The following is a 20232-nucleotide window of genomic DNA, read 5'->3' as shown; positions in this document are numbered from 1 at the left end:
TGAGGCATGTGAGGCAAGGCTGAGATAGAAAATGCCATTTCGTAAAATAAATGCTTTAAAATTTACATAGCCAAGTGAAAAAACAAAACACCTTTGCATGCACAGATGTGCATGTTTCATTCCTGAGTGAAGATATATGTGGAGATAAACCAACAGTGTACATAGGGACAGTAAGACACTTGGAATGCGACATACATGCACAAAGCATCACCCACACACCCACAAAAAGCCCTTTGCCCAGTAAAATAATCTCAAAGTCTTTAAAAAGTGTAGCTAACCATGGCTGTATATTTCTTTTGAAGAGTTTGTGGACAAGAGACTAGGCATAGAGTCTTGTTGTACTCTCTCTGGAAATTTTAATGGGTGGTAGGGGGTGTCACCTGAGTCCACCTGAAATCAGGAGGACTGTTGTTGTCAAAAGTCTGTCTACACTCATCATGGGGATGAATATCATGGTTGATTTGGGTGTTTAATGACTTCTTTGAACTGTTCCTTTTCCAGGGTGGAATGATTGTACACCCCATGTCATTATGACTTTAAATAATTTTGAATTTATTTTGGATTTTCTCCAATCCAGCCAGAGTCAAAAGCATACATACAGACTTAAATATATACATACACCTAAATCTTTTAAGAAGTGCTGCTCAGTGTTCTACAATTTCTTTTAACTAGACAAGGCCATAGTCTATTAACTTGATTATGTTTGACTGTAACTGTAACTATCATTGCCAGCACAAAAAGGATATGCTTTTTAAAAATAAGGGAGAAGGGAGAAGTCAATGAACTCAGTAAAGATTTACACAGATTAGGAAGGTCTTTGACAATGTTTCTAAACAAGCATAGATTGTTACTAGATTCCAACATCTTTGCTTCAAAGGATTCGAGCTATTTGGATGTGTCACCACTTTGCCAACGTCTAAAAGAAGAAACAGATGAGATCTGGCACTATATAAATTGACTTGAATTGAATTGAACAGAACTGAATTGAGAGACATTTGCTTATAATGTTCAAGAATAACCCAGGAACCATCAAGGCTCAAGCTTGCTCTGAACTAGTAAACTAGTAACTGCTGAAACATCTCTGACTGTCAGCAGTAAAGCGAATTTTACACCGCTATGGACTGAGCGGGTGCCAACCAAGAAAAATCAGCACCTTCAAGGTCCACTGAAATTTGCAGTTGCCTTCTGGAGAAAAAAAATAGAGCTACTTGGCCACAAGGATGAAATGCATGTTTAGAGGAGTAAAGGTGAGGCTTTCAGACCTAAGCACAATACACGGTAGTGGTAGCCTCATGCTCTGGGGTTGTTAATAAATTAGATGGAATAATGGAGAACTACCTCCAAATTTTTCAACATTGCTTCAGATTAACAGCTAAATGGTTGAAATGTGGACACAACCAGTTGGACCGATGCAACAATGATCACAAACACACTGGTTTTTGAATGGATAACATTAAGCTAAGAATTGGCCTTCCTGAAACTACAACCTCAAACCTATAGAACGTTTGTGGATTATGCTGAAAAGCCAGATTCAGGAAATACAGCTAATTTAAATAAACCTGAAGAGATTAATCAGCTATCCAAGAATGGATATGTCAGCAGCTTGTTGATGGCTACCAAAAGTGGTAAGGCTTGCTTAGAGATATTTAAGCAAATATTAATGGGAGCTGTATGTATTTTGATCCTGTGTGAATTAGAGAAAATCCAAAATAAATTTACATTTAAAATTGTGAAGCCAGTTCTTTTTAAAGTATTTAAAGCTGTATGCTGTACAGCCATTCCACCGTGTAATCAAAAGCCCAAATTTACCATGACATTCATGCCCATGATGAGTGTATGCAAACTACTGACTACAACTATACATCTATGAATACATCTCCATCCTCACCCTCCTCTCCCCTCCCTAAATGATTCCGTTTCCATGGTGACTAGGACATCAGGACCAGGACTTCCTGTCTCTAAGAGGTTTCTGCCCAGCAACAGGTGATGTCATTTCTCCCGCATGGTAGGTTTGAAGCAGAATCATTTTTTTCTTTTGTGATTGGCCGCAGGGGATAGGAAATGGCAATTTGTATGCTACTGTGGTTGGCTGAGCTCAATGACTGTGTGCGTGCTTGTGTGTGTGTGTGTGTGTGTGTGTGTGTGTGTGTGTGTGTGTGTGTTTTGAGACATCCTGCTCCAGCACTCTTGCAGGAGAGGAGTCATATGTAGCTCCCAGCATTGCTGAAGAGTTGTGTGGCAACAGGAGAGAGAGAGACAGAAAACAGGTGACCTTATGCTGAGTAATTGTATCCTCCTTTTATTAGTCCCGCCTTTTCTTTCTCATCCATCCGCTCCATTCTTCCTGTCCTCTTCATCCTCTTCCATAGCCTTTCTACTCCTCCTCCTCTTCTTTCTCCCTCACTCAATCTCCCCTTGATGTGTCCTTGACAATGCGGCAAGCTGTTCTAGCTTTTCCTCCTCAACCCCTCACCCACATCACACACACACACACACACACAGACACATACACACACACAGTTTATCTTATGCCCTCTTTCTCATCATTTCTTCTCCCATTCCATGTCTTCAGTGTTGGTATAATGGTCTCACACTGCAGTGTTCTAGTATCCATACACTGTGCGTAAGTGACAGAGAGAGAGAGAGTGCATCCATGCAGATCGGTAGATCATGTTACAGATGATGTTCAGCATTAACTGCATCATAATGTATACTTGTGTGGCGTGTTTTCCCTGGTGTTTCTGTTTGTGCAACACAGTATATACCCATTGTCTCCAATCTGATCTGTCAATCCACATTCCAGCTCTATGTTCGGCGTGATTGTAATCATAGAGAGCAGAAGAAGCAGCTTTTGTTGGTGTGTCAGATCTGGAGCAGAAAATATTTCATGGAAATGATCAGCCACAAGTTTTTAAGCACATCATTACAAGGTGGGGATAGGAGCATCTTTTTTCATGTATGTTTGCACTTTGGCTGCTTTGTCGCGTGAGATGACACCATATGTGATTTGTGAAGATGTGAGAAGATGGTCAAAGTGTGTGGAGATCACCATTTGTGTGTGTGTGTGTGTTTGTGTGTTGTTTGCCAACTGTGCTTTGTAGGGACATCTGCAGATACATTACACCCTGTCAGAGGGGGAGAGAGTGACTGTGTGTGTATTTATGTGTGTGTTTTTACATTAGGTTTGTTGGGACTTGCTGCACTGACTCCTGACCAGCTCACAGTATCAAATTAGCAACACTCAACACAGACTAGGAGCCTGTAGCTACAGACTGTAGCTTAACACCCACCACCCCTCTCATGTTTTTTCAATCTCTCTTCTCTGTCTCTCATTCTTACACACACATCTCACAGATTTTACTTACACTTGAGTACACACACACACACACACACACACACACACACACTCTCAGTTCTTGCTCTATTCACCTCTCTCTGTTCATCACCATCTCACAGTTCTCACTCTTCTTTCACTCTCTCTTGCTGACTTCCCAAGCCAACTTCTCTCTGCCATTGTGTTGCTAGGCTACAAACTAGTTGAAGGAGTGGGCGTAGTGTGGTACCACACCCCTGGTAGAACACACAAGTGTGCACATCTATACATACACAAATATTAAAGACACAAATATCCAAAATCTAGTTTGGCAAATTCATTATAACTTGATCTTTGGGAATCATGTATGGCAGAAAGAGAGACTGCATGAACAATTTACAGCACTGCAGAAGAAATTAGTTGCTTAATCAGTTAGTTGTATGAAAAGATCAGCTGACTTGTTTAGTGTTTCTCACACACACACTTTGCATGTTCTTTTTATATCCGAGACAACATGTAATCAACATAGTTTTGAATAATACACAAACTTTTATTTTGACTAAATTGGTAACCAGCTAGCATAATCTTTCCCTTATTTCCTTGCATGCAGGCTGGAGAGGTCTGTGTTGAAGCCAGTTTGAACGTCCACCATTTGAAATGCAGCTGGCGATGGTAATTGTTCTGCTATATTGGATGTGGATTTCTGCTGCAAGTTGGAAGGTCACTCTAACCAGAACCTGAACCAGCTGGAGAGCCAGCGATGCTGTGTTGTAGCTCACTGAGTCTGCAGAACGAAAAGAGGAATACTGTTGCCAGTGGCAGTGCAAGACTATAAAGATGAAATGTGAAGAACTCATAAGACAAACACCTGATTATTGTTATATTATTATTAGTATTATTATTATTATTATTATTATTATGTTACAAGATATTGGTAGCATTATGAATTCATTTAAGAAAGCGTGGGTGCTCCTTTCTCTCATACACAGGAACACACGTGCAAATGCAATATAATCTAATTCTGGGGGAATCACTCATTTATTAAGTTAAAATTCATCTCCTGGTATTGTCAATCTTCTTTTGTCTGCTAGATAAGAGACTTTCTGAATAAGCAGCTGAATCAGTTTAAACACCTGAGTGGGGCAGGGAGGTCTACTTGGTTAGCAGAACTATCAATATAATTGTGACAAGATTAATTCCTAGTTAATCTTTTTTCCTAAGTTAATCACAGATGGAGCTGTTCACTAAGTTGCATAAAAAGATAAAAGCTAAAATACATTTGAGCCAGGCATCATTCTCAACCCTACCAAAGTTTGATAAACACTGACATTACATATTTAAAAGTTTCATACATTGCCATGGATTATATGTGTGTAAAAGTACACCTCCGTGTCTTTGAATAGGGGCAAATCTTTGAATATGCAATTTGGTTGCAGTTCCATCTCCACCAACACCTACACCATTCACTCAAGCCTAGCTCCTCGCCTCCTCACAGGCTGCAAGCTGTAGTAATTCATCTATATATGTTCTACTCAGAAACCAGACGAAGAGCAAACTGAACAGGTCAATGTATCAGAACAGCCATGAATTTTATGTGAACTGCAATGTTATAAATGTAACAACAGTTACCAAGCATTACAAAGCATTACCAATTGATGCATTACTGTACTCCCATTACATTTTTCTGTGACACAGTAAAGCAATGATGCCAGTATGTCACATGGTCACACAATGTAGAATTATCAGCTTTATATAGGCCTATTAGAAGAAAAACAGAAGAAAATCAACAATTTTTATATGGATTTACATAACAAACTCCTTTTGAGTTGAGATATGCACATTCCTTCAAAATTGTTGCCTAAAAAGACAATAATGGGATAGTTATACGTGCTATTATTGGGATACATATGTGGAACAATAGGATGTCAACTGACTATTACAAGACAGTGCATCTCAGGCCATGTTGCAGAATAAGGCTAAGTAGTAGCGGAACGAATTACCTTCTACAGTGACCAAACAGAAAAATAATGTCATTTTTACTACTTCATATTACATCTATTTTTTTACATTGCAACTGTACTACAGTACTGCACAGTATCAATATTAGGCATTGGGCACACCTCAGGTTTGAGGGGTGTGTTGGCTGCTAATCTCCAAGGCAGACTTCAACCTAACAATGACAATTTACCACATCCCTGTGGGTTGTGAACAAAAATGGCCGTTGTGCACATCAATTAACTTTCACTATTGTGTCATGATAAGCAGCATTTATTACACACTGAGAAAAAGGACTGATGTCCAAATTTAAACCCTTGGTTTGGTTACTATGATGTTGATCAATGTGAGCAATTTGTCTAATGCTCAGCTTATGTACAACTATAAAAAAGACAAAGCAGAAGAGGAGTAATGTTGGTGTAGCTAGGTCAAACCAAGATGGCATAAACAGGCAGTAAACCACAAAACACTTGGTTTCCATTGTCTATTTACATCCTTTTTCTGGACCTCGCTAGTGAACAACGTTAAACATGACTGATAGTCTTGTCTCTCACCAAATGGCAGGAGTTTGTGCCTCTGCAACGGCCTAATCTCACACGGCGCCCACCGTGCCTCCAATAGCAGTTAGCGGGAGACTGGAGGCACAGTGACTAATGTTAGTGGTTTAACTAACATTAAATATAACAAAACAGTGAAATACCTGACAACAATGATGAACTTCACCTCCATCAACCGCCCAGCTCTCCCAAGATGTTAACATGATTTGATTGGCTTTCCACTTCCACATACTGAATAAAACATTAAGCTCATTTTGCAAGTTTTAGTCATTATACATGCCAGAAAGGAGGAGGAGGATCTGATCACTGACTAATGGCTGTAACTGGGAAGTTGTTAACCAATGAGCAAGCAGCTTCACAGTCAGGGCTACCATATTTAGTTTCAAAACACAAAGATGTTGTTGCCAAAAAGCACTCATCTGAACGCTTCAGAACGAGTGCTCAAAAACCTATAGATGACATTATGTTGGCTATATCCATCTTTTATACCATCATTCTTTAAATTTAGAAAATTACATAAATATTTATATTTTTAATATATTAGTGATAATATATAATGTTGTAAATATTATTAACCATCAGCAACTCAGGTAAGTTAGCGCCACCAAGCAAGTTACTGGAACTGGTTCCTCAGGTTTGTTACATATAAACATACATATAGCTGTGTGAGTCCATGTTTACGCAATGTTATCAGTGCATAGCAGTTACTAAGTGACTGTTTATGCCACTAGGTGAGAGTCCCCAGCCACATCATTGAAGGACAAGCAAAAAATATCTGACAAGTTTTGGAGAAATGTACAATATTTGGATCCAATGAGAAGGCGGATTCATCGCTTTTACTGTTGATTCTAATGGTTTAAAAGATTCATAAAGACACTGAGTGCACATGTAACTTGTATCTGCCCTGCTAATGAATGAGGCCCATGTTTAAGTTGAATAAGCGAACTCTGTATTCACTGATCTACCTGTATTCGTGGACTTTTTCAGCCGCTAGTCAATTTGTTACATCACGTCTCCTTTCTCAAGCTGTCAAACTCAATTCTGTTGTCATCACTCTGGCCCATTAATTTTCTTGCCCACCTTCTGCAAGCCAATTAGCTTTCTCTGTTCTCTGTGCCTTAATTCTGTGCACCTCTGTCATTCTACCTTTCAGACTCTCATTCATGCCACCTGCCTCCCCATTTACACCTCATCATCTCTGTAGTCACTAGTATCTAGGCCCCAGGAGGTCCTGTCCTACTTCCTACCATTGTTGGACTCCACTCTGCTCTGTAGCTTTATCACAGTCTAATGATCAAATAGTTTATTACTCAAACTCATTGTTCCTTTAAAAAATCATTTTCAGTTGTTTTTAAAACATCCTATTTATTCATTGTTTAAGTCTACAAATAATCAAACATTAGCGATAACTAATCGCCAATATACACCAATCCAACTTTTTCTAGTTCTGTACTGATGATACTGGCACTTTGGCTTCAGGTATCTGCTGATTCAAAATACTGAAATCATACCACAAATAAATTAATAAGCGTAATTCATCACTGTTCTCATTAGTCATTTGTTATGATAAGCAACAGACTCAACAATTTAACGCTACTTTGTAAATTAGTAGTTTAAAACCTAACAGATAAAATCACTAAAAAATCTAAAAAAAAAAAAATGTCCCAATTTCAGCCTCTACTTATCTCAGTTTGAGAGTTTTTAGTGTGCAGCTCTTCACATTTAAGAAAAGTAAAACAAAGACAATGCTAACTGAGTTGAAAAAAGAGAGAAAGGAAAACACTGTTGGTGCTTTTCATTTGTGTCAACGCACTTTGCAGTTCATTCAAAATTACTTTAAACATGCAAAAACTAGCTGTAAGCCTAGCAGGTGTGAAATACCTGCAAACTTGAAAAAATGGGCAGTTAAAAAAAGCAAAAGAATCCAGAGACAAAAAAACGTAACAAACCATTTATCAAATTTGAAAGGCTCAAAAGTAATGACAAGCACATCCGTGGCCAGGTGAGGTCGGCACCCTGTGACTCAATGACACATTAAGCAGATAAAAGTGAGATCTAAAGAGAGGCCAAAATAAACCTATCAATCTATTGGGTTCTCAAAAATAACAGTAAACAGGCTAAACAGTTAATACCTTTATTAAGCCTCTTGAACTAAAACTGAAAATCTGTAAACAATAAGAAGAAGAAGAAGATAAAGACAAATATAAGTTAAAGTACTTCTTATCTTGATGACCTGACTGTATTACTTTAGTGAGTGAGGGTTTATAACATTCCTGCAATCAACCCTAACTTCATGAATGTTGTGATGTTCAGTATTTGCACAAACCACCAACGTGAGTCATACAGAGAGGTATATTAAGGCTAACTTCATTGATGTGAATGAGGCAACATTCACACTGCAGGCGAAAGCGCATCAAATTTGACTTTTTTGACCCTATGCGACCCAAATCCGATCATGGTATGACAGTTTGAACAGCACAAATCTGATATTTTCAAATCTGACCTAAGTCACTTTCGTATGTGGTACTGAATTCGATACATATCTGATGTTTTAGAAAGCAACTGCTGTTTGAATGGTCATGTCGCATTAAATCCGTCTTTTACGTCACTGACACAAGACAGACGCCAATTATCAGCGTCGGAGAAGACAAACGAGAAAGCATGGCGGCCATTATTAAAGCATGGACTCTCTTTTTTCTCAGTGTCCTTCTTTCTCTAATTAATTTGTCAAAAATCTATCGGTTACGACTGTGCAGAAATTGATAGACTACTGCAACAACACCTACTACTCTGTAGCTGCCATTTGTACTTCCGTAAACAGAGCGCGTTCTGTGTGACGTCTTCTTTTGCACATGCGGGCCACTTTGATTGCTGTGAACCATTCACACTAGAGCACGTTTGCTGTCACTGCTGTGTGAACAACCAGACAAAAACAATTGGATTTGATCAAAAAATCGGAATTGAGCATTAAGACCTGCAGTGTGAACGTAGCCTAAGACAGGAAAAACACTAAGCAAACACAGGTATATCTGAACAGCTTCAACAACCATGAGACAACACTCGGGCATCATAATAACTTTGAAAAGGATTTACTAAAGGTTTGTTTTATTAGTATGTTCTGGTAACTGGCAGGCTATGAAAATGATTATTTTTCCTTTTGCCTCGTTGACTGTTAACAGTTGAGACACAAACATAATAGACTTGCACCTAAACCACCAGACACCCTTGCAGGCATATTGTCAGAGATTGTAATTCGCCCATTTATTGATTTACTCTATCAGCTTCCCATTCACCCATCCAATATAATCCCTTCATCTATTCACCAATCAGACCATCCGCCCATATTCTCTTTGCACGCACCTCAACCAAAAACTGCTTTCCAAGGTCAGGATTACAACTACAGGAAAATGGAGGCGCCAGCACTTAATTCAGAATTCATCTAACATGTGTTGCACTCATTTGTGTTTTGATATTGTGCGCATAGCATCAATAAATATCATTAACAGTTTTAGTGCATGTTTGTAGCTTGTTAAAATAAAAGGTGGCTTTGTTCTAAAATGACTGGTGACCACACCTAATCTGTTTCTGTTGGCCAAATGATGCCAAATGATGATGAGACAGAATCACCACTCATGCACTGGTGCCTGTGTTTGACTCCAATCAAGAGTACAATCTCATTCATCCTCCATCTTCTGCTCTATAAATTCATCCAATCAGCAAGCCAGCAGCAATCATTTCTACTCATCCACCCTACCATTCCTCCACCAGCCCATTCATCCATCTAGGCACGTCTTCTTTTGTTATCAATTCTTCCCACTGAACCGTTTCTACACCCATGTCTGCTCACCATCAGTGGTGTTGGACTGTAGTCGCCGACAGAGCCCCTCTGTGTCTCCATAGCTGTCCTGTATCTTCTGTAGGGCATCAGCCCCTCGGAGCTCCATCAGCTCCCTGAGCTCCTTCACTGTGACCCCAAAGTCTCCCCCTGCATGGCTGCCATCTGCCCTTCCTCCTCCTCCACCCCCACCTCGTGTCCCTTTGGGGTAAAACTCCACAGCGCTGTTTGCCATTTCACCCATTGTGGCTGTTGTTGACATGTCAGTAAAAGGTTTTGTGTGTGTGTGATTTCCTTTCTCTCCGTTGTCTACTCAGGTCCCCTTTGGTTTGGATTCTGGAGGGTTGTTCATGTGCTCAACAATGCTGTTTCTGACTAAATGTTTTATTCAAAAATGATTTGATATCAGGGTAATGTGTATTTTTTCACTTTAATGTCTTGGCTTAGTCTCTCACTGCTCCTTTAAATCTCCATAACTGAAGAAGGCTGAAGAGGAGGATGAGGGGGATGAAGGACAGCGAGCAGGGCCACTTCAGAAGCGTGACATCTGAATGAATCCAACTTTCTTTTCCGTCGTCTCCTCTGCGACTCCACTCTTTCCTTGTTTCTGTCCCCCTCCCTCCAGAGTCACGGCCAGTCCATGGACAGATGCAGGTACGGTTAAGTGGACCAGCTGTTGGGCTTACTGATGGGGATGAAGGAGTGATGAATGGATGGAGAGAGAGGCGATCAAGGCAGAGGCGGCTGATAAATAAGAGACAGGATGTGGAGCCAGTTCAGAAGTAGCTACATCAGGACCTGAGAGCAAGAGAGAAAGAGAAAGCGAAATTACCAGCCTGTTTTACCAGTCTCAGTCATTAAGATTACATCAAATCATTTCTTGGGGCAAGTCGACAGAATCAGATGCAAAACTTGTGCTGTCTATGCAATAGTTAAAAATGAAAGCATTTATCTTAACATAAAATAAATGTACAAAGAGGAAAAAGTCACAATAAAACCCTGAACCACAAACCAAAGATCATCACCCATATAGTCATTGACTTTTTAGCAACTTGGGAGTAGTAAGCAAGGTCAAAACACAACATTATATTTATTATATTAAACAGTGTCTTACTTTGACAGCTAGCTCACAGTGAACAGCATTAGCAGTAAGTTCATTTTCAGATTTTTGAGTTTTGTCCCCAGACATTGAGAAGAATAACTAAAGTCTCTTAAGCTGCTAAATGCACTGCAGTTTTGTGTTACCGTTTTTCTTTTTCAGTGAAAACTACTGATGAAAGCAATGAGAGTAAATCCAAGCAGCAGTGGAGATAAAGCAGAAACGAGACAAGAAAGTAAAAAACATATTGTATTCTATAAAAATCTTAAGTTACCCTTTCTTTCTTTATATTTTGCTTCCAAGGAACTTTCACGTCATTTTTCAAAATGGTCTATTCTTTTCTTTTTCGTTGTTGTTAAACACTTATTAATCAATCAAGCATTAAAACACAGCTAACTCAAGGATTCAACCAGTGCTGTGTTTACATGTCACAGACAACTTAGCAAAGACTTACCAATATTAAATTGTATCTTTAGGCACTTTGTTACTAGCAGCACGTGAACATAATTTGTTCTAATTTTTTTTGTTAAATCAACAAAAAAAAAGACAAAGATAACTCACTCTGACAGCCAAAAAAAGTATTTTTGCACCAACAAGGTGATTCACGAACAACTATTAGTTCTGAACTTTGTATAGTGTGTAGTGAGTCCTTAAAGATGGTAGGAAACGGTACAAACTCTGTTTTTGACTTTACAGTTAAACACTTTTTTTAAACATATTTGTTTTGATTTTTGGTTTACTATGTTAAATCGAAAATCAAAACAAATATCAGCAGAAGGCAAAGAGCTCAGCACTCAAAGCAGATCACTGAAAGCAAATAACCTACCATAATACACAGAAATAACACAAGCAAGCACTTGGCGACAGTGGGAAGGAAAAGCTCCCTTTCAACAGGAAGAAACCTCAGGGAGGGGCAGCCATCTGCCACAACTGGTTGGGGGTGAGGGGAGGAAGACAAAAGACACCCTGTGGTGTGGAGCCAGAGATTAATAGTAATTAATGATTAAATGTAAAGTTATGTATAAATATATAGAGAGTGAAAAGCAGTGATTAAGAAGAAACACTCAGAGCATAATGTGACAATCCCACCAGCCCAAGCCTATTGAAGCGTGACTAAGAGACGATTCAGGGTCACCTGATCCAACCATAACTATATGCTTTAGAAAAAAGGAAAGTTTTAAGTCAAATCTTTAAAGCAGAGAGGTTGCCAGTCTCCCAAATTTAACCTGGGAGCTGTTTCCACAAAAAAGTTTCAAGTGTCTGCATTGCAAATGCAACACAACAACTTTCTCAACGTTCTGAAAACTCACCCAGTCTGCAATAACATGAATGCACAAAGGTCAAGGAAGACAACAGAAATTGTCCGACATCACCTCAGACATCCATAAAAAGGAGTCTGTACAGATTGTAGCATTTAGCTCACAAAGATGAACTGCCTTCCTGCCTTCTGCAATTGCATATTGGGAACAATTTTAATTTTATTCATATCCATCATGCAGGCACAATGAATGGCCTGCATGATGTAGATGTCCTTAAAGGATACACTTAGGTCAGACAAATAAACACATTATTTATCTGCAATAAACAGAAATGTAGCACAACTTAAAACGTAAAAGTTGATCTAATTTAGGTAAATAAGGAGGATGATTTTATGTTGATGCAAAGATTTGTACAATAGTAAGAAAGCAGAACAAAAGTGATGTAAAAGGAGTGTTAGTGACAAATATTTTGTCACTAAAATCAATAAGAATACTTGAATAGAATGACACTGATTAGAAAATTCAGGATTATCATGACTATAAATATGTAGCCCCCAAAAAATGCAATAACATAAAAATAAATGCAATACAACTAGGATATTCCATGAAGTTAAAACTTTAACTTTGCAAGAATTACTGAAAACTGAAATGTTTAAGTTCAAAAATATTTTCTGAGATTGTAAAGTTACATTTTTTGCCATTTTGTGCATCTGCAACAGATTATTCAAACCAATTATAGTCTACTTGACACAATATGGAAATACCTACGACTAAAGTCTATAACAGAAATTAAAGAGACACTGACATAAACTGTGTCTAGTCAAAAAAGAGCCGAAAAACCCCAAAACAACAAAACACTAATTTAAACTGATGTAAAGAAACAGCTTTTGTGGATCAGGAACTAAACACAACAAGCAGATATAACCTGACACACAGCTGGTTACATTCTCTTTACTGAATCCATGGATATCGGCCATAATCCATGATTATAAGACTTCAGGGTTCGTGGATCATTAAAACGCCATATTTGCCTTGATGACCTTTTTGTCAATAAACACCATGAGAAGACCTAAACCTACACCCTGGTGTACCGCTGGGTGATACATAGATAAAAATAATTATCATGCGAAAACCTTCCTATATAAGTATACCAAACATAATCAAAATCAACAGAGAGCATTCCAGCCACGTTTTGACAGACAACACAAAAGGCCAATGACAATGAGAATAGTGCTGCCCATAACCAAATATATGATTGGAATAGTTAACGCCATGTCAACTTAGGTTGGCACACACAACGCAGAATGTAGGAGGAGGAGCCAGGAGCAGCACAGAAGCTAATGTTTGGGCTGCTACGCTACACCAGTAAATTAGGAATGCCGGCGAGATAAAAGACAAGATGACATCTGAAAATATTAGCAAAAACTTGAGTAACATCGTTACCGAACATGACACCCCAACGGACACGGCCCCCAGGCTGAAAAGCAAGGATAATGTTGAAAAGAAGGATTCGAGGAATTTGGGAGTATGGAGATATTTGGGATATTTAAAGTACGGCAAAGAACCACAGCAGCATGCGGACAAACGCAGGTAACACCACAACATTATCTCAGTAGCGACATGTCAGACTTAAACAGCTGAATAAAGAGACTGACCCTGACTACCAACGTGGCCGTAAACATTTCTCGCTTTTCTTGGCGACAGCCAAACTGTGTTTGCCACATCAGACTGATGTTGGCATGACTTGCACACTAAATCATATATAAGCCTCAATGCTCACTTCATTGAGACTGTACAACACTTCCCTTGGACCATAAGCATCACAATTGAGTGAATATGTCCATTTCTGTTCTCGTTAGTACAAATTCAAGAAACTTTTCAAATGTGAACGCAGGATCGTCAATTCTAAACAGTTTATTTCTATACATATTTATCTACGTTATTTCTTTGGAACTGATCAAAAGATTTCAATTTCTTTGTGTTTTTCTGTACAGTGGTCCCTTGCTTATAACGCGGTTCACCTTTCGCGGCCTCGCTGTTTTGCGGATTTGTTTGGGTGGAATTTTGCATGCTTTTTTTTTTAACAGTGCATTATGTTTTGCGTCCTGATTGCCTGTAGACCACTGTAAATGGTAAATGGACTGATTCTTATATAGCGCTTTTCTACTCTCCCGGAGTACTCAAAGCGCTGTATACAACATGAAACATGCATTGTCAGTCAGTCTCCTGCCGTACCTCCTCTACAGAATGCGTTCAGCTTGTCAAATTTACATAAATCGTCGATCGCCAGCAATGTGACTCTGAAGTACTGTACTGTATGTCTGTAAGTTTTCTCCCCAACAAACACAACAATGTCGCGTTTTGCACCGTCAAAACCGCGGGTGCCTTGGTTTCATTCTATAATACTGGACTTATTTTTCTATGAAGATTTGAACTTTGAGTGTTTAAACAAATGAGAGAAAAGTGTGAAAATGTTAATGCCTGTCTGAGAAAAGTGTATAAAGTGTGTAGTGAGGGGTTTTACAGCCTATAATAATTGTAAAAAAATAAAGTTGGCTACTTCGCGGGTTTCACCTATCGTGGGTTATTTTTAGAACGTAACTCCCGCGATAATCAAGAGACCACTGTAACACCTAAAGGTTTTGCTTTAGTTTGCCTTTTATACCCATGTTATTTATTTAAAATACAGTTGTTGCAGTACATTTATAATGTTCAGCTTCTGACAGAAATAATATTTAAACCAAAATCGACCATATATTTTCACATCAGCTCCTTGCATTTTATATCATGACAATATGAAAATGGTTATATTCTTTTCCATATCTCCCAGCCTGGTGCTCTGTTGCTCAATACTTCTCTGTCCTGTCCATGTTACTCAGCCACAAGCAGTGGGACAGAGAGCTTCCCAAATTCAGAGCTCTTTCCTCCTTCCTTTCTTTAAAGTGGATCTGAGAGGGTCTGCTCATTTCAAACCTAATATGCTTAATCTCTGCTGTTTACTGTGTGTGTACATGCTTCACAGCTCAGAGTAATCTTACACTAATTATTTATGAAGCTCCTCAGCTGATGCTCATCTAAAATAATATGTTTTCGGTCCCCTACCGCTCCCTTTCAGATAACTTTCTTCTGATTGGCTGCCCCTCACAAAGCTTTATAAAGTCATGTGATCAAGGCCTATATGCTCACCACCAGACCTACTCTCACTGACATCATACAGAGCCAAACAGAAAGCAAAAGACTGTGTCAAAGTATGTGACTGAAGCAGTCTGAATCCTGAGCTTTTCACTCAGACCGATTACTTGTACATACGATAACCACATTAATTGAAAGACTGGCTATGTTTTACAGTGTCATGCACCTTTGGAACAGTATACAGGGAACAGAAATCCGGGTAAAGCAGAATAGACCCATTTAAAAACAGAGCAATGCTGTTTTTTTATTGCTTAAAGAGGACTAAACTGAGCTTTTACAGATACAACTGTGGGTCAAAATGCAAACGTGGGAAATGAGAGAGCATGTCACCCAATGTAACACTGTGCCTAAATGACAATAGTGTTTTTTTTCTACTGCCTACCATTCTCTAACTTCTTTACTTTACAAAGGAGGACTTCAAAGTATGTGTGAGACGTTATTCTTTAATTCTACCACTCAATAGAATAGTTTTATATTTACAGCGCTTCACTGTTTTAGCCCTACTATCCCTGGGAATCTTGTCCTGCGTCATACATGGGGTCACCATATGGTTTTATAAGGCAGCCACATGTCATACTGTAGAGCCCCTTTATGTAGTTGGGAGGTCTGTACATAATTAATGTCATGGAAACTCACTGAATTTGCAAGTAATTTTAGCTGGTTTGGTTTTACTTCAGATGGAATTTTCTGATCCCACCCCCCGATTCTCGGTTCGCTGGGGCTATTACATTAAAAAAGGAAAAAAAAATCATTTAAAATAAAAACTGGAAAAACCCCTGGCGGGAAACTAGATATATTCTTCTTTCCTGATTTGGATATTTTGATATTTTTGTGGGACCTCTAAACAGTAAGCTAGCCTATCATACCCCGATAGTATTACTTTAGATCAGTTGAATACACTACATCTGAAATTTCCTGAAGTGAGCTCCTCATCTTAATCTACTGAAAAACAATTTCCCAATCACTGACAAAAACATGTTAACCTATCTCTGGGACAAATTTCATTAAAATAAATCTGACAGCAACATCGCTCAGCATGGCTTAGTACAGCAGCAAGTTCCTTTCTCTTTCCACTCCACCAACACTAACGGAGCTTCATCCTGCATGAGCAAATAGTACCGCCTTTAACTATTCTCAGCATCACACATGACACATCAGATTCTTTTTCCCTATCAGAGAATTTTACATATGGAGGAGCAGGAAAAAAACAAAGTGAAACTGATTATTAATTCCTTTTCTCCTCCCTCCTCTCCACTTTTCAGTCTCCCACAGCTCCCTCTGCCTCTTGCATCTTCTCCCTCCCCTTTTTCTTCTCTTCCCTGTCATGCTTCTATCCTGACTGAGAGTGTTAGTTTATGACTGAGTCACCCTCCTTTGCCTTTGAAGCTTCCTCTTGCTCTGTATCTGTCTTTCTGCTCCATCTATATGGGTTTACCACCTTTTTTTGTTCTTCCATTCTGTGTCTTGTGGTGTCTCATTGCTCGTTATTATTTTTACCTATTTTTACCCCCACCCCAATCCCAACACCCTTATCTTACTGATCTCCCTGTCTACCTGCTTCCTGCTACTGCAATCATTTATTTACTCACCCAGTTGCACATTTTCTTACCCAGCCTGATGTCTTCCATCTGATTTTGTAACAGTCACGCAACAAACAGCTTCTGTTCATCCTCCAAACTACTGCACCCAACTCTGAATGTGGCCTTCTGGTCAACTCAGATTTGATGTGCGCAACACATGAGTGCATGTAAGGCTGCATTATATACATAGCAAAAAAAGAGAAGCACTTTGTTTTGTCATGCATTTCTAACTCTTATGCACACAAACCTTTAGGCACAGGATGCAAGCATCACAAATGGACAGTAAACACACAAAGACACAAACCCTCATGCCCAGAGACATCAATTATATGATATGTCATGACATACACAAATGTGTCACACACGACGACGCTTTCAAAATAAGAGAGTCAGCGAAGGGGGTAGGGGTGTCCTGTCCTGACTGAAAAACATGAAAAGAGTCAAACAAAAGGTCACCACAATTGTCAGCAGACTGCCCATTTATACTGAATGCTGGACCTGCTTGTCCACACACTATCCCTTAGAGGGTTGAAGCAATTTGATTTTTTTTTTAAAGAGAAAGTGTCCGCTCCGTTCCCTCGGGTGTTTTCTCTTCATTGCAGCAGCAAGGAGGTTGAGAAGTGTGCAGAAGAGACAGGAGGGAAGATCCTCATGGGATTTGAATTTCAGGCCAGGAGGTCCGTGTGTGTGTGTGTGTGTGTGTGTGTGTGTGGTGGATAAAGGCAAACCAGGCTCCATACACACAGATTTGAGCATATGTAACTGAATAAGTTTGTGTGCAGCTGTGTGTTCACGTCTCTAAATCTTGTGCACACTGTTATCATCTGGGGTGAGATTGTCCACATTCCGTGTGTGTGAGCGTGTCAGTATTCCCTATAGCTCGGCTGCAGTCCACCTGTGCACCTGCAGTCCTACTTTCCGACAGGCATCTGAAGGGTCACCTCTGGTGGGGCCTTTGTATCTGGGCAGCTGCCTGCCTGGCTTGGCGCCAGTCACACACTTCTGTTATTCCCCAGTGGGAATAGCACACTTAGAATTCAACACAGTCAGAGGCTGAAGCCATTAAAGGTGGGCCGCCAACAGGGCTTAGATATCCACATTACGGTAGAGCCCGTTAAAGAAACAGTGAGGTTGGAGAACGTTTGAGAAAGACAACAAAATCCTGGCATCAATTTGGAGAAAGAAAGAATGAAAGAAAATGGCCTGATGATAACCAGTTAATGGGCACTGTTGTGTATCCATCTGTATCCATCACATCCAGCACAGATATACTCAAGGTATCCCATGTCCTTCCCACATGAGCGCCTATACATCTCCACCCACCCAAAGCTAAAGTCACACTCACACACATTACTAATTCTTGGTGCACCTAGAGCTGCCCCATGCAACAGTGTATTTCCCACTCAAAACGACCTTTCCTGGTCACCTTCACACTTACTCAAGCTTCATCTCTCCGCTCATCTTCAACACATAAAACAAGAAGAAGAAGAGGTTATGAATGAAGTCGAGACACTTACACGGCAGGCCCGCTACAAGGCAAGGAGAGACAGAGTGAAGCCAGTGGTGCGCCACTAGCTTACCCGATGTCCCTCCGCAAGGTTACTGGCCTGGCCACCACCGGCCCACTTTGCCTAACTCACACCCACGCGACGCCGGGCGACATGTGAAGGTCCCTCGGGTCACGGATCATTACCGGATCAAAATGAAACCCCCGCAGTTGGCGCTGCAGGTGCGATGCGCCGTAACCGAGACAAACAACGCAACTGATCCCAAATAGCCCTTACATGCCTGCTGCATACAGCGCCCGGGAAAAACGAGAGGCAGGCGCGAGAACAGCGCGTGCTGTTGGGTGATAATGTGGGACTGTAGCCCTTCATCAACTGACACGGGACACGGATGAGGGGATGGATGGAAGGATGAATATATATGTGGATTTACACAGGCGTGCGCACGCATATCGGCGCGTAGACGCGCGTACACGCAAGCACACACTTCCTTATAATGTCATAGCGCTGCTCGCCAGGTTATTATGGTATGCTCTACTGTATAGGCTTTATTATAGCTGTCTAAGGCCTGCGATGACAAATGCCACATCAGGCCATGTTGCACATTCTGTAAACCCGTAAAAACCTCCCGACATGCGAGTAATGAATCACATCGAAAGCAGCACATCTTCCCCATTAAAAAGGCGCTCGGGTGCCCAGGGTAAATAATAGTCACGCACGCGAGCACGCACAGACTCATCGACTCACCGTCCAGGCCGAGCTCAAGGACATCAGCATCAGCGCGGGTGGGGAGGCAGAATCCCCGTTAATCTGTGTGTGCGTGGAGCGGAGAATGTCCCAAACCGGATGAGAGGAGACAGGGGGGGACTGGGGCTGCGGCAGCTCCGGTTGCCTGGAGTCCAAAGGAGTGAAGGGATGAAAGTCGACGGCCGTGCGGGTGAATATTCCGCTCAGCGCGGTCACCTGACGGTTGGTCGGCAGAGTTCTGCGGCGGTTGGAGAGAGAGAGAGAGAGAGAGAGAGAGAGAGAGAGAAAGAGGGAGAATGCGCCCGGTTGAGAGTTTAAACACCTCCGTTGTGGGGAGGGGGCGTCCGTGTGCCTGGACGAGGATAGCTATTCCCCGCTGTGAAAGCGGCTAATTTAACCAAATTCGGCGAACTGTGAAGGGCAGTGGGAGAAAAAGGAAAGAAAAGAAACGTGTGAGGAGAAGCTCATGCGACATGTTTGCAGGATGAGGAGGAGGTTGAGCTGCTACCAGAGCTCGCGCGCACAGGAGCTCAGTCTCAGCATCAGTTAGAGGGGGTTGAGGGATGCTCTGTACGTCACCCCCACCTACTCGCCTGCGTCATGACGACACCAGACACACCGCAACGAACGTTTTTCCTCTAGAGTAGTCTCTGTTATCAGTTGGCATCTAAAGCCATCTTTTAAAAAAATCCCAGCACGGGCACGCATTGATCTAAACATTATCTTTTACAATAAAACTTCCAGTCGTCCACTGATAGGCCTATAGCCACAATCTAACCATTCTAATCCACTTCACCGCTGTGCAGGTCCTTAATTTGGCTTAAATTGAGTTCTCCAAATTACCAAAATAGGCAGCTATTTTGGTAATTTGGAGTACTCATTTTATGCCAAATCAACTAACGACAAATGTTATAACAACGGAAAAACATCAAAACTCTTATTCTGCAAACAGCAAAATATGAAATCCATCACCTTTAAACTGCAACATGGCAATTAGTACTACATTTTAAGAACACGAGGATCAGATCCTGTCCATTTAAATTCACTACAATCTATACATGTCTGGCATTTGAGTTACGAACACTTTATACACAAAGAACACCAACATTTTCCTTAAAGGTTCACATAAATGGTGTGGTGTTTGTGGTGA

General features: G+C 40.5%; 1 protein-coding gene across 1 annotated transcript in view; it reads right to left on the bottom strand.

Moving 5' to 3' along the window:
- The window catches only part of atp2b3b (ATPase plasma membrane Ca2+ transporting 3b), a 77589-nt gene extending 57967 nt beyond the window's left edge, over nucleotides 1-19622 (bottom strand). Inside the window, 2 exon segments of the mRNA XM_025901696.1 lie at nucleotides 9713-10498; nucleotides 19083-19622. Coding sequence (XP_025757481.1) covers nucleotides 9713-9962 — 250 coding nt within the window. The 5' untranslated portion in view covers nucleotides 9963-10498; nucleotides 19083-19622.
- Nucleotides 19623-20232: the final 610 nt, after the last annotated feature.

Source organism: Oreochromis niloticus, linkage group LG20 (assembly GCF_001858045.2).
Source record: "Oreochromis niloticus isolate F11D_XX linkage group LG20, O_niloticus_UMD_NMBU, whole genome shotgun sequence".
NCBI lineage: Eukaryota > Metazoa > Chordata > Actinopteri > Cichliformes > Cichlidae > Oreochromis > Oreochromis niloticus.
Note: the sequence above shows the minus strand (reverse complement) of the source record. Positions and strands in the feature narration are given on the sequence as shown.